Source organism: Neolamprologus brichardi, chromosome 18, assembly GCF_056152115.1.
Source record: "Neolamprologus brichardi isolate AB-2024 chromosome 18, ASM5615211v1, whole genome shotgun sequence".
Lineage (NCBI taxonomy): Eukaryota > Metazoa > Chordata > Actinopteri > Cichliformes > Cichlidae > Neolamprologus > Neolamprologus brichardi.
In genome coordinates this window covers 17,188,192-17,202,562 of record NC_142121.1, presented here as the reverse complement: position 1 = coordinate 17,202,562, position 14,371 = coordinate 17,188,192, and the positions used below count along the sequence as shown (strand labels likewise).

The 14,371-nt window shown below is 39.5% G+C and overlaps 1 protein-coding gene across 1 annotated transcript; it reads right to left on the bottom strand.

Annotated features, from left to right (window-relative positions):
• Positions 1 to 887: 887 nt before the first annotated feature.
• On the bottom strand, positions 888 to 4,016 carry neurod6b (neuronal differentiation 6b). The gene is made up of 2 exons (XM_006792161.3): positions 3,788 to 4,016; positions 888 to 3,431 (listed from the first exon to the last, which is right to left on the bottom strand). The coding sequence occupies exons 1-2, from the start codon at positions 4,014 to 4,016 to the stop codon at positions 2,422 to 2,424; spliced, it is 1,239 nt and encodes a 412-aa protein (XP_006792224.2). The 3' UTR covers positions 888 to 2,421.
• Positions 4,017 to 14,371: the final 10,355 nt, after the last annotated feature.

Sequence of the window (14,371 nt, the reverse complement as noted above, 5' to 3'; positions counted from 1 at the left end):
AATAATTATTGTTTCATCGTTGATAGTGATACAGTAAAGAAAAAAATGAATAATGAGAATAAACCCCCGGATTCGTTATACATCTAAACCGCACAAATAATATTATTAATAACAATAATGCGCTATGGAGGGCGGACTGTTCATTATCGCGATGACATAAAAAAGAGGAACCTTCCCTTTCCCACTTTTTTCAGTTAAATAAACTGAATAACTTCACATGAAATTTTAAATCACTTTGAAAAAAGTAACTGTAAAAATTTCCCGACTAAGACGGTATCAGCAAGTGTACCCTCCGTTAAATTAAATCACATCATCGGAAGAGAAAGAAAGGCATGTACGGAATAATTTTAAAACACTGGAAATGTATCTGAAGTTATTGTTGTTGTTGTTATTATTTATTGTTTTTCTTTTTTGCTTCTCTGTGAATTGGACTGTCGGACTCACTTTTTTCCACACCGGGAGCTGTGGGATTTGGATGATAACCAACAGCTTGTGGGCATTTGACACAAATCAACCATCTGATCAGCTGAAATTAAATTAAATTTTATCGGAAAAACCTTTTTAGACGCAGAACTTCAAAATCAAGTTTTAGAATTCTTCAATATTATTATTATAATTCTTTTCAATGTAGGCGTGTGCAATTTTAACATGGCTTGCTGGAAACTTGAGTCTGTGGTCGCTACGATAGCCCTGTGTCACCTTCGAGGTTATTTCACGATTCATTTTCCTAAAAATAAATATATAAAAACGCTCGGGGCATTCTTATATTAATTTTTTTTTCTAACCATTATTATTTTTTCTTAATTGCCGTCTGCCGTCGATCACTTTCACAGAAAGCTGAGAAGCTGGGCTACCACATGAAGCCTCTCACAGCCTCTACATTTTATTGCGACAAACACATCACAAAACATTAACACATTACTTCACGAATATTTCGATCCATAACGAGTTTTCAGGAGTGCGCGCGTGTGTGGTTGGGTTGAAGGGAAAGGTTATCAGTAAATGCAGAAATAAAGGAGAAACATCCAAAAATCATTCAGCATTCGGTTAAAGTTACAAAATCAACAGAATTTATGAGCAGTTACCAACATTGTGCAGAAGTACATGAAGTGCATCACAGCTGCTCCTCGGGAGGAACAAGGAAGAGTAAAAAGTTCACATCAAACTATCCAAAACTTTCATTTCGTTGCATATTGATGGTCATCGTCTCTTTTTAAGGCATGTTGTTAGGATTCATATAGTTTTTGATGCATTTTGTTCACCTGACAAAAAATGCATTTCTGCTGCCATTGCTGGACTTTCAGCTTGTGGTGAAATTTATCACAATGCAATGCAACGTAAACAAACTTTAAATGCGTGGAAATGCACATAAGAGTCAACACTGTTGATTTTTTTTTACAATATTTTTATAATATATTATTCACATTCAATTTGACGGACTTCATTAAATAAGCTCAAATAAATAAATACAATAAAAATTTACATTCACCGCGATATCACACTCACCTCTCCAAATACGAAAGCGTTCAGCTGTGACGTGTTTTCCCCCCGCAACTTCCTGTATTTATAGGAGCAATCCGGATGACATCATTGGATGACATATCTCCTGAATTCACTGGCTTTCTATAAAATATCTATGTGGCTGTAATTGCCGTCTTTTCAATTAATCTTAGATTGAGCGGGACGCCTTGTGAGGAGAAGTAGACATATATTATTTTTAATAAGCAAAGATTGCATTTGGCTGCCTTGCATAGCTAAATTGACCTTTATTGCTAGGAGACTGAATCTCTGAACTCCAATCATGTCTCAGTAAACGTCCCCGATAAACTTTTATTTGTTTTACTTTTGTTTCTTTTGTTTTGTCTCAAAAAGCGTTTTAACTGACTGCAGTAATGTTTTCAAATAAGAAGAAATTTTAATTAATCATATCGGCTTTATGTAAACTCAATTAGCGACATCTGCACTATGGCCATTAACGAACACGTACAAATAGTGCACTGTAACTGCAAACGATTTACTCCAAATCTGCACCTTCAATTAATTATTTTAGACCACATCTGTTTGAAAACAAATGCTCTACACTGTACCAGTAAATCATGAATTTGGGCCTTCAGACAGATCTCCCCCCCTTTTTTTTTTTTTTTACGAAACAAAACCTTCAGGTGGTGGTGGTGTGCGTGTGTGTGTGTGTTTAAAGTCTATATTGAGACGAATGAAACTGAACAACAACAAGAAACTTGTGAATCCCTTTCATCTGAAATTCTGGCTTCGTATCATCTTTCAAAACACACAAAAAATGACTTGTTTCAGTTGGCATTTTTGCAGTGCATCAGCCTGTCTGAGTCAATTTCATTCCACTCACGACATCTGTGGGGGGAAATTGCATCGCTTCTCAAGCTTGAACTTTGTCCAGCTGATTGATTAATTGTGGAAAGAGCCATTAACTTCTCCTTGTGCTTGGAAGGACTGGCTGCGGACGTGCAGATCGTAAGGGAAACGGGCCTCTGGGGAGACTCGGTACATGGAGTTGTGCGCAAGAGCCGTGCGCCCTGGCGCACTGCAGTAGCGCATGCCATAGTGGCTATTTTTGCCGTACTCTGGCGGGTCGTCGTGTTTTAGGGAGAAAATCCCGTTAAAGTTCATTGGTGGGCTCAGCTGGCCGTCGAAATGCGGACTCCCGCTCTCCGGGGACTGGTTCTCGTAGTAGGGTTCGTAGGCGCTGCTGTAGCTGTAGTGACGGAACGGCTTGGCGCTACTATCCAAGCTGCTCCCGCTGTGGCCGGGGGGGGTGTTCATGTCTGACCCAGGATACGAGTACATGGCATCATAGGGCGCCCTCCCAGAGAACATCACCTCTCCGTTGTGGTCTGTGAGGAAGTTTCTCGCGTTCAGCTGTAAACAACCCGCCACCAAATTGGTCGTTGGTTGAGATAATCCTTTACACAAAGTCTGTACGAAGGCGAGGAGGTCCGGTCTCTTCCCTGCGCTCAGAGTCTCTGACAGGGCCCAGATGTAGTTTTTAGCCAGTCTGAGGGTCTCAATCTTGGACAGTTTCTGAGTTTTGGAGTAGCACGGCACAACTTTGCGCAGGCTCTCTAGCGCAGCGTTCAAGCCGTGCATCCGGCTGCGCTCTCGGGCGTTGGCTTCCTGGCGCCTGAGTTTGGACCTGTCAACCTGCTCTTTGCCCGGTTTCTTTTTTCGGGGGCCTCGCTTTTTAGGAAGCCCGTTTTCATCCTGATCGTCCTCTCTCTCGTCCTCATCTCTGTCGGAGATGTCGTCCTCGACCTCCCTCATGTCTGAGTTGGATCTGTCAGGGTTATGTTGTCGCTCCTGCTCCAGGCTCTCAGGTAAGCTTTCACGGGGATAATTGGCACCAAACCGCGGCTCACACATTAAATGAGGTTCCTCGAATGGCAGTGTCAACATATTTCCTGTAAAATCAAAGCGGAAACATAAACTATAAGGACAAGGTAGAACCCCGACGTCTTTTGAAGGTTGTCAGTTAATTACCTCGTGAATGAGCCCTCCCAAGAGGAAGAGTAACAAATTGGCAAGCAAGGCCAGTGTCACAGCTTGCTACTTTTTCAAAGGCATTACACTTAATTGCCTTTAGATTTGTGGAAAAATAGCCATGTTTTAAACCTTATATTACATCACATTAAAGTTTATGTTTGCTCCAAATCAGAGTCCAAAACTAGCCAATTCTACGCCACGTATTTAACCACGTTTTAACCCAGAATAAAAGCGCATTATCAGTCAACAAATTGCGAACAAAAATATTACTAACCTCTGATCAGCATGTACCTTGCATGTTCCCGAATATCTCCTCTGAATCTGCGCCTCAGCTTCTTCACTCGCAAGCTACCAAATTGGAAGAAAGAGCTTAATTCTGCGCACTCTCTTTTCTCTGCCTTGCTGTGATCTGCTCTTCCCTTCCCCTCTCTCACTCTCCCTCCCTCTCTTCCCTTTCCCTCTCTCTTTGAGGAATGACACTCATGCCAACAGCGGGTACCCATGCCATCTGCCGCTGACGTCTTGTGGCAGCCGAGACCACGTGTTCATTGTCCCACGGGACCTCCGCTCCGTACCGATCATCTGGCAGCTCCGGTAATGGGCACCGGGAGGCCCGCGTTTACCGTCAGAAACAGAGACCGGAGAGGGATAACAACTAATATCTGCATCTCCCCGTAAGAAAGATGAATTAATGTCTTTTTGTCTGGAAAATTGGAGGGAGTTTGCAGAGATTCTCAACAGGTAGACAGATTATGAATTTCCGCACTATGTGATCCATGCAGAGCTAAGTATGCGCAAATAAAAGCTGTGCCAAAATTAAATTACACTAATATATTAATTAAAACAATTGGAAATGTATTTGGGTGCAAAAGTAAATGAGGGGGGGGGGGAGCTCTCATATTTGGGTCAAAGGGATTCAATAACAGCGTTTAGTCTAATTTTTTGTTAAGGGTTCAGGATCCTCTTTAACAGCATGAGCGTCACAGGTTTTGTGAGAATTCCTCGTAAGCATCATTTTTACTTGACTTTTGGAAATGACTCATTGCGGTGTCTCAGGAGCAGCAGCTGTAAAACAGGTGAAAAACAAGAGATGTTCTACACATGTGAGTGAGTGAATCTGTGAGTGATGCACTCTTTGCATCATGACTTCTGTCAAATATTTCCAAAACATTACAAAAAAATAATCTTTGACCTCTCTGGCATCTACAAAACCCCAGATTATATCAGTAACAGTGGTAACAGTGTTCATTTCTGTGTCTGGTTCTTTGTGCTTTTGGAAGCAAAAGCAATGTTTTTGTTAATGCAATGCTTATATGGACAATTTACTATTTAATTACCCTCACTGAATGCACCGCCCTCTTGGTGGCAAAGGGAAGGGTTACTTCTAAAACGCTTAGTTAGTTAATTAATAATTTTTTAAATTCTCCTCTCAAGAAACAAAGGAGAAGCTGTTAATGCAGTTAGCAAACAATGTACTTAAGCTGGAGTGCATAGAAAGTATACATAATGATTGTTACCTACATAGATGGAGTGTTTGGGTCTAAGGTCATATCTCCCATATTACCATCACTATTCTGGCTGCCAGTCAGATTTTGAACTGATTTCATAATTGTTTTTTAGGCATTGCTTGGGTTGGCAACTTTTTACCTCTCTAACCTTTGAAGTTGGTATGCTCCCTCCAGATTACTGAAGTCTGAAGCTGAGCAAATGTTCCTAGCTGTCCCGAGCTCCAGATTAAAGCACAGAGGAGATCGAGCCTTTGCAGCTCAGAAACTGTGGAACAAACTGCCCCTTTGCATCGGGACCTCTCCATCATTAGACACTTTTAGAACCTGTTTGAAAAGCCATTTTAATTCTTAACTTTCGAAATCTTTTATTTTAAGTTAAGTTTTCTCATTTTATGTTTATATATTAGAAAGGTAACATATTAACTCGAGTGGTATCCAGCAATGCAGTTAGGCTTTCCCGTATTTTATTATTGTTTACTTATTTTAATGTCTTTGAGACAACCAACACTAAGATTTCTATAGTTAGCCCAATCCAAAAGAGGTCATCTATTTATCTGGTGAACAATATTTGATTGTTGGGTCTGTGAAATAAAATAGTTTTCACATTTTCCAGAGATGCCTTTCCTTATCCAAGTACAAGTCCAAATCTCCACGATATTCAGCTTACTGTGATGGCAAAGATAGTAAAAAACAGGTAGGTTCAAAATGGTTTAAGAAATTCCTACAGAAACCTTAAATGCAAAGGATGGTAAAGAGGTGGCTTGCGCAGTGTTGGTACCTCAGTACCATAGACATTAAGCACACCCAGTGGAAAAGGCCCAGTGGCACGCTGCCAATTCCACACTGGGGCACAGCTGGCACTCGATATGGGTATATGCACACCTCAGTTATGTGGAACACACATACACAAGCACACTGATTCACACACACATGCAAATGTATGTGTGTGAATGACCTTGTTGAAAGGATAATCAATTAAAACAACTTATCAATCTCTCTGTATTGGACATTACAAGACATCGATCAGCAGAATGAGCCACGGAGAGCTGATTACATCTTGGTTTGACTTCCGAGCACTGAGGCCCAAGTAAGTCGCAGTTTCTACGGTGACAATGACAGCATGTACACACAGCACCGAATGTGCAAACACTTAGCCTAATGTGTGTGAGACAGGCTAGTGTGCATGTGGGCCAGCACATATACTTTACAAGAACACATCCAAAGTACATGTATAGATCTATGAAAGAAAAAAAGCATCACTGCCTTCCCCCAAAAATGCCTCAGCTGGTCTGCTCAGCGTTCTGGTCCAGCACACACACACACACACACACACACATACATACTGAAGAGTCAAACTCCCCATCTCAGACTAATCAGTTGACTGCACTAATTGCAAATGCAAATATGCAAATTTATATTAATTAATTACTCACTAATTAGTTCTCTTGTCTTTTCAGGTAATAAATCATGGTGTGGTTGAGAGAGAGAGAGAGAAAGACATGGCAGTGATCTTTTGTGTGTTAGAAACCCTTGTTTCAGATGTTTACTGGGCAGATTTTATCAAGCTGTCATCCACCCAGACTCCTTAACTTCTTCTTCATTCACAGCAGCTCTAAATTCAGTCATTATTGCATTTGATATAATACGTGTACACTTCAAGGGTGGAAGCATTGTAATTTGAGAGGTTTAATAAATAGCAGAGGTTGGTAAATCAGAGTGTCTCGCTGACAGTTCTTGCTGTCAGCTCTTTTAATTATCACATTATCAGCTTTTATAGGCACGGTGCGTGGTGCAGAGCTGCAAATGAAGGCGCCATGGATCGCACGCTGAGTTGCAAGCATTTCTCAATTGATGTCAGCAGTTAAGGGGAAATTGTGTCTGGATGATGAGTGTCAGGTGAAGTGGTTGAAAAAGATGGCAACGGTGTGGTAGTAAAACGTGATCCTGTCCGAAATGTAACGTGGAGTTTCTTTAGAAAAAAATCTCTGCGTCTGACTCTGATCTCACACTGACGATGTAATGAAGCCTTTAATGCCAATTTTCAGTGTCTCAGTGGTATTTTTATTGCATTGCCTTAAACTGAGCTGCATGTACAATTACCCCAACTCAAAACACAAAAGCTAAATGAGGAAGTGCTTACAAAGTGCCACATACGAGTGCGAGCCATTTATTTTGAGTACTTGTTGATACCCAGATGAACACTTCAGTTGTTGTTGATAATAATTCACACCATAAACCTGTTGTTGGCACATTTATCCTTTTAGTGTTGATGATAGCATCCTCCCAAATCTATTTTGCTCTTTTGTAAAGCCTCAAGAATATACTGTCCTTTTTACTCTTTTCCCCTACATTTAAATAGACCAAGCTGCACAACCTACAGAATCAGTCACGAAATATAATGAGAACAAAAACTGAATTTTAAGTAAATAAGTTAAAGTAAGTCAGTTTTAACTGTTTTACATTCCTAATGAAGCCCTAACTCTTTCTGAACAGTAGTGATTTTAATGCCCAAGCATAAATATGAGCAAAATAATTAATACTTTTGTAATTGTGACCAGATATTGTGCGCAGTAGAATGCAGTGGATGTTTTACCAATAGACTGAGCATGAATGCTTGCAACTTGCAAACAAAGAAAACCAAAAAAATTTTTTTTTTTATTATGATTGTTATTATTATTACTATGTAAATGCATTGTTTACAAATACAACAGGCTTTATGTTTGTTTGTTTGTCTGCTCATTTTCTGTTACTACAATAGTAATGCTGGTCTGTTTCCAGGAGTTTCTATGAACATTGTGCTTCACATATCCAGAATAAAAACAATATTTATTGAAAAAGGCTTTGGTTAGGAATTTAAGCTTTCGATCATATTAAGCATTTAATGGACGTGGAAACAGTGTGAGGTGATTGCCATCATTTTCTGGGAAACATTTGTAAAACCTGACAAGCAGAACCCAGTTTGCAATCTCAGCATATTGGAAAATAAATAAATAAATGAAAACAAAAACAAAACAAAGAAGAATTTGTGATTTTTATTTCTTTGTTGTGGAGCAATCACTCCATGACTTGATACTGACATCGGCAGGGGAGAAAACAGTTAACATTAAGCACTCTGGTATGCAGGGAGTTTAAAAAAATTGAGCCCTCATTTTTGGATTAAACATGGCTATATCATGAGAAGAAAGGACACATACTTATTTTAGATTTATGTGTCCATATAATACACACATACATTAAAAAAAGAAAAAGGTAAAAAGAAAATTTAAAAAATCTAGGGCACACTCTGGGCACAATGGAAAGATTGCATCACGTTGTTGTCCTCCTGGAAAAGTCCATAGTAAAGACTGAGCCCATAATTCAGATAAACAGGAGAAAAGTGGATGGATGGATGGATTTATTATATATTACACAATATGTTTTAATTTGAAGTTACTGGCTACTTTTCTCATTACTTTTTTACACAGCTCATAAAATAAAAGACCTTATCACATCATATTATATAAAGCAATAAAACGGTCTCTGCCTTGACCATTCACAGCAGTAAAGTACTGCACGCATGCAAGCATTGCTGAAACAGGAGCCGTTCAGAATTCTGAGCTCTTTTAATTTTGATATTTTGCCTTAAATTCATGAATGAGGTCTTATTGCACGCTGTGTGACATTAGTCTACATTGAGTCATGCTCCAGCTGAAAACCTCTAAGTGGACAAGTTTCTTGTTGGTTACAGTGTTGAGACTGAACCCCACCTGCCCGCCTATCAGTGGCTTGCATGCAGCCCGGTGGATGTGCAGAGGAGGGCTGAGGATTGTGGGACTGATTACCAGAGGCCAGGTCCTGGACTGGAGTCCTCCAGCTGTGCTGTTCTACCCAATTAGAAACTCCATATGCTGCCCCACTCAGCTGCTGAGTGGCCACACACCCCACCCACACAGGTGGAGCATTGTATGTGTATGTGTGTGCACTTGCCTTGTTACCTATCAACAAAACCACTCTGGTTCGAGGTAAAAGGGAACTTTCTCCAGAGTCCTTTTGTGTTTTGAATCTAAAATGCCCCAGTATACAGCAATAAAATCACCTCACAGATCTAATTAAATTTTATGTGATGGTCGACCACTGCACCGCTTTCTTAATCTCAACTCATTTCTTTATGCACAAAGTAACTCAGACTGTCACTGCTCCTTTGATAGCAGACACCCAGGTATTTAGGTGGGTGGCACAGAAGTGCTAATAGCATTAAAATATGGAGATATGAATAATGGATATGTTTTTGAAAATGTATAATGTAAAGATGTTGGTCCCGTTTTCAGACAGAGTCGGGACGCAGACGTGAGATGTTGCTGCAGGCGCTCGTTTCTTTTTCAAAGCACAATCTGTTCACACACGCTCAAAGTGGCTGTGACAATCTGTTGTGGTAGAAAGCCACACTTCCATACACAGAAAGTGATAAGATGAATAAAAATGTGTCAGATATCATATTTAAGTAAGACTCACATCTTTACTTTTATATAAGCATTGCATGATATGGATGAGAAATACTATTTGCTGCAGTAGAAAAACAGAGGCGGTGGCGTCTGACACCAGCAACTATATACAGTGTGTCGACACAGAGCATAGGTGGAGAGACATGAACATGATGCATAAGGCAGCAGACAGAGTGCTATTTTACTTTACTGAGGGATCAAAAATTTCAAGTGTTTTTAGCGTGTGCATGACTTCAGGGATTTGCCAACTTTTACACATTTTTTTTTGTAACAGCTCAGGATTTTTTTCCTCAAAGGCCTGGGATGATATGATTGACAGGGCTGTGATGCTGTTTCCTCACCTAATTGACACTTTTGGTGTTGATATGACTTTTTCTTCCTTTCCCCCTGGCTTCACTTTTCACTTTTTTTTAATGTCCTCATCCATTCCAGCAGTTCTTATTTTTTTTGTTTTGTTTTTAGTTTTCCGCTCATCTCCTGTGGTCTCTTTTGCCTTCTTTTGTTTTTCTGTTGTCCTTTATGTTTGCTGTAAGGCACTTTGGAATTTTTAAAGTTCTTTATAAATAAAACTGAAAGCTTCCTCATTTCCCCGATCCCTTTTGAAACTGAACAGTTTGAACATAAAAGAGAAATAATTGAATTTGATCATTTTTAGTTTTCAGTTTACTTTGTAGTGGTAGTGGTAGATACTATTGTGTCAACTGTCACCAGCCTGCAGACACATTCATCTCATTACTTTTAGTGTCAATTTTTGGTGTAGGCTTAAGCTTGCTTTCAGTTTTAGTCAGGAAGGGAGGGTAAACTGTTAAAAAGATATAAATGCTCCATTTGAGAGGACACCCTTAAGAGCTGGGTGATATGTTCTGTAAAAAAAAACATGTCATCCTCCTTGTTCTGGGTACAAAATCTACAATAAATATTTCTGCAAAAAGACATCTGAAAACCAGGTCTCACAAGATTTTCCTAACAGAGCTCATATTCACTGATAAAGAAAACATTTTGGCAAATGTGCATAAACATTGTCTTGCCAAATGAAAATTGAGTATCACTCTCCTGTCTGCTTATTAAATATGAAAAAGATGGTAGAAGGTTGGCTTAGCGGTGTTTGGCTCTGTCCAAATCTCAGTGCCAGTCCTGAAGGATCAGCTGATAATCTTTTACACATCCGATTGATAAATCTCACATAGGGCGTGCTATTTACGCTGCTTTAGCCTGCTCACAGCTTCTGCGTAGCTGCAAGCCACTTTGCCACCCACCTCTACACACAGCTCCTTCTTTTGCACTATATCTTACCAAATCATTGTCATTTCTCTCATTACCGATGGTACTGTTATGTTGCTGCTCCTCTCCACCCCATCTACACATGGAAAGGCAGGGTGCCATACCAAATATAAAATTACAGCAAATGGAAATAATGTTCTTTTGATTGTAAGGGTGCAGACTTAAATGTCATTTGCTGACAGTCTATATATGATGGACAAAACCACAGTGACCCTACCCAGTGATTTTTTTAAGCCCACTTTTTGAAGCTTTGGTAGTCACAAGGTCGTGACTTTTTGCAAGCTTAAAAGCATACTCTACATTATCCTCTTTTTCAGGGAACATAATTTGCATAATTAACATCATGTTTTAGTAAAGAAGACGTGAAATTAGCGATCGAGATCATCAGGGAACTACTTGCTGAGGTCAGAGATTACAATAGTAGAGTTGTTTTCTGATAGACTTCAATAAAATGTGATGTTAATTTATTTTATTAATTTAAATCAGATTGTTTTCCACCCTGCTGAACTTCCTCATTGTCTTCACAGACTACTCCATCTTTCATTTACTGGCTGCCACTAACACACAGCTGCTTAAAAAGGTTATTTAAAATGTATATATTTGAGTCTTAACAGACTGAAATTCATCTTAGTTGGTATCCCAACACATTTATGACCAGCATCAAAATATGTGGTCAGCCACATGCAAGTGGATGCTCAGTTATAGTCTAACAGATAGACATGATTACTCCCTGAATTCATGGGTCATGGGTTACCAAGTTTCTAACCCCGTTCCTGTTTCTTGTCGTCATAAATAAGAGTTTCAGCTTTCTAATGTGCTGGTCAACAGAGCAGTGTTTTACCTTTAATATTTATTTAAAAGCCAATCATCTAAACTGTTTTTAATTCACTGTCCAACATTAAATGAATATTTGGAGATATATATATGTGCTGAAGTCTAGAGGAATGAACTGGGCTTAGAACAAAGACTGTGAGTGTTGGGGCTTTACAGTCAGGCTTTAATGAAGGTTATTGCCCGAGGTACCTGTGAAACATGAAAAATGATCTAGGAAGTCCACATCACTTAACAGGTCTGTTATGCTGAAGGTTATTGAAGGATAATAAAACACTCACACGTTTGTTTGTTTTCATTTTAAGACAGGAATTCTCAGCTCTTCCTCCCAATGCTGGGATGGTACCATCTCTGTGCCACAGAACTGCTTTCTATCAATGGAAGAGGTATTTAAGATGGTCAAAACAGCCTTATTAATGTGCTTGTTCATTTCATTAATGTGATTAATGTTTGTTCATTTCTGAGGGGAAGTTTTGAAAGCAAGGATTAATGCTTAGGGGTCCATCACCAAAGATCATTTTTCAGTTGTATAAAAAAATTGCATAAATAATTTTGTTTCTTTACAATTTCATGCACCATGTAATCTGAAAAAATACAGTAAACATAACAAAGAAACATCTGTAAATGCAAGCAAAAGATAACAGGCTTTTAGTACAGTGACATCACTCACAGGGCCAGTTCAGTTCTCACATTGGATGTATTTAGTTTGCAGCTGAACACAAAATACTTTTGATATATCTTTTAATAGAAGGTACAAGCTAAAAAAAATGTTCGACCAACATTCAGGAAATTAAGAATGAGTAATAACGTGGGTCCAATGAATGTTAGATAAAATAAAACCATCACTTTAAAACATCCTTGTAATTTTCTGTCAGTACATTATCTGCTCTTTTTAAAGCAGATAAAGCAGATTATTTTTAAGTTTCCATAAATGGTAAATGGCAAAATGTATTATTAACATGGAGGATTTCTTCATTTGAAAATGATTTAAAATTTATCATTCACCTTCTTATAATTAAAAATTTGTAAGAAATTAGCAAAAACTGACGTACAGTATCAATTAAAACAAGTCACCCATCTCCCAGCGTGAGGACTTGTCTTTTATATAAAGACTGAGGCAAAATTGCATTTGTGTACTTAGGTAAGGTGGTGTAAAGATTTATAATAATAATATATGCAGTGTTCAAGACAACTCTTCAAAACACAGGAAACCTCCGGTATAGTCACACTAATCCACAACAGAGGACTGAACAACAGCAGGTGGCTGGAACAATATTGATTTAATTAGTGATTTATTTTTAGAGTATAACATATCAGAAAATATGAAAATGCCATTATGAGTGCTGAAGGCTCAAAGATTATTTTCAGATGTTTTTTTATTATTATTATTTTTATTTAAAGTAAAACATTGTAGAAACACATTGTGAAGGTCAGTAGTGACCAAACAACATAGCAACAAACCATATTTCTACAGCTCCTGTATGCATAACTAAACAACTGCTTTCTGAATTAAAACGTGTTCACGCTTGCATTTGCTGCTCTTCCAAATGAGCTGCTCACAGTTGTCTGGGATGTTGGAGTTTTTCTAAGCCATTACCGCTGTAGTCTTTTGCAGAGGATCTTTGTCTTGAGACATTAGGGAGCTCAGTGCCCTCTGTGACTTGCATCATCTGCTGTGTGTCACAATGCTGCAGCCATGATGAGGGTCTGTCCTGCCCCCTGTGCCCACCTGAGGGGGTTACAGTTGGCAGCCACCACTCCTCACCTGACAGGCTTCCAGAAAAGCAACCACTTGGCTGCCAGTAGAAATAGCTTCTTCCTATTTGGGGGTCGGCCCCCAGTCAAGATGAGGAAAGCTTGGCTCTTTAAGATTTGGGCCAATTCCCAGACACACTAGCAGCTCATGCCACAGGCCCCTTTGATTCTGGGCTCTCGATCAGTCACTCTAAATACAGCTCTGTGCGCCTTCCAGTGGATAGAAAGGGTTTAATTTTTATTAAACAGCTTGATATGCAATGTCTACTTCACACACCGAATCACACGACCGCGTGTAGTTAAGTGGCAAAAGCGTGCTGTTAATTCTGGTTAGGTTAGAGAATGGTGTCCTGAAAGGTCAATCGTTGGTTTGCTTCAGTGTAGTACCATCGCATTAGTCCATTTGTTTTCTTATGTGATGGTAAACTGAACATATTTAGATTGTAGATTGATAATGTTACAACACAAGCGATTTGCAGAACTCACTCTTGAGTCCTGGGAGCATTTGTGTCTATTTTATAAAGCAACATCATTGATGAAAATAATCTTTTCTCTTTTTATTAACATTGCATTTGAGCGTATGAGTCTAAGGGTGTATGAGTTTCCACATCAGTGACATCAGTGCTGCTGTTATTATTAATATGCAATGTGCAGTTGAGCATAGCCACTGTGCAGGTGTGGCTGTTTTCCTTTTGATGAAAGAAAAGCAAACAGGTCCAGGTAACATCAGAGCAGCGGTTCCTGCCAGCGGCTGTGTGATTAAATTACACAGAGCAAGTCTCAGACAGCCGGGTAACGAAGGTAAGGGCCGGTGGATGCCTTCACACCCTCCTCCCACCACACTTCCTCCTACTCTTCCTGCATCAAGCAGAACTGGAGCTAAGCCCGAGCCCCGGACAGGAGGTGGGGAGGACCACGAATACCAGCACACGCTCCCTCACACTGTATGCACGTAGCCCTTTGCTGAATGCACTTCTTTTCATGACGTGTACGGACTTCTGT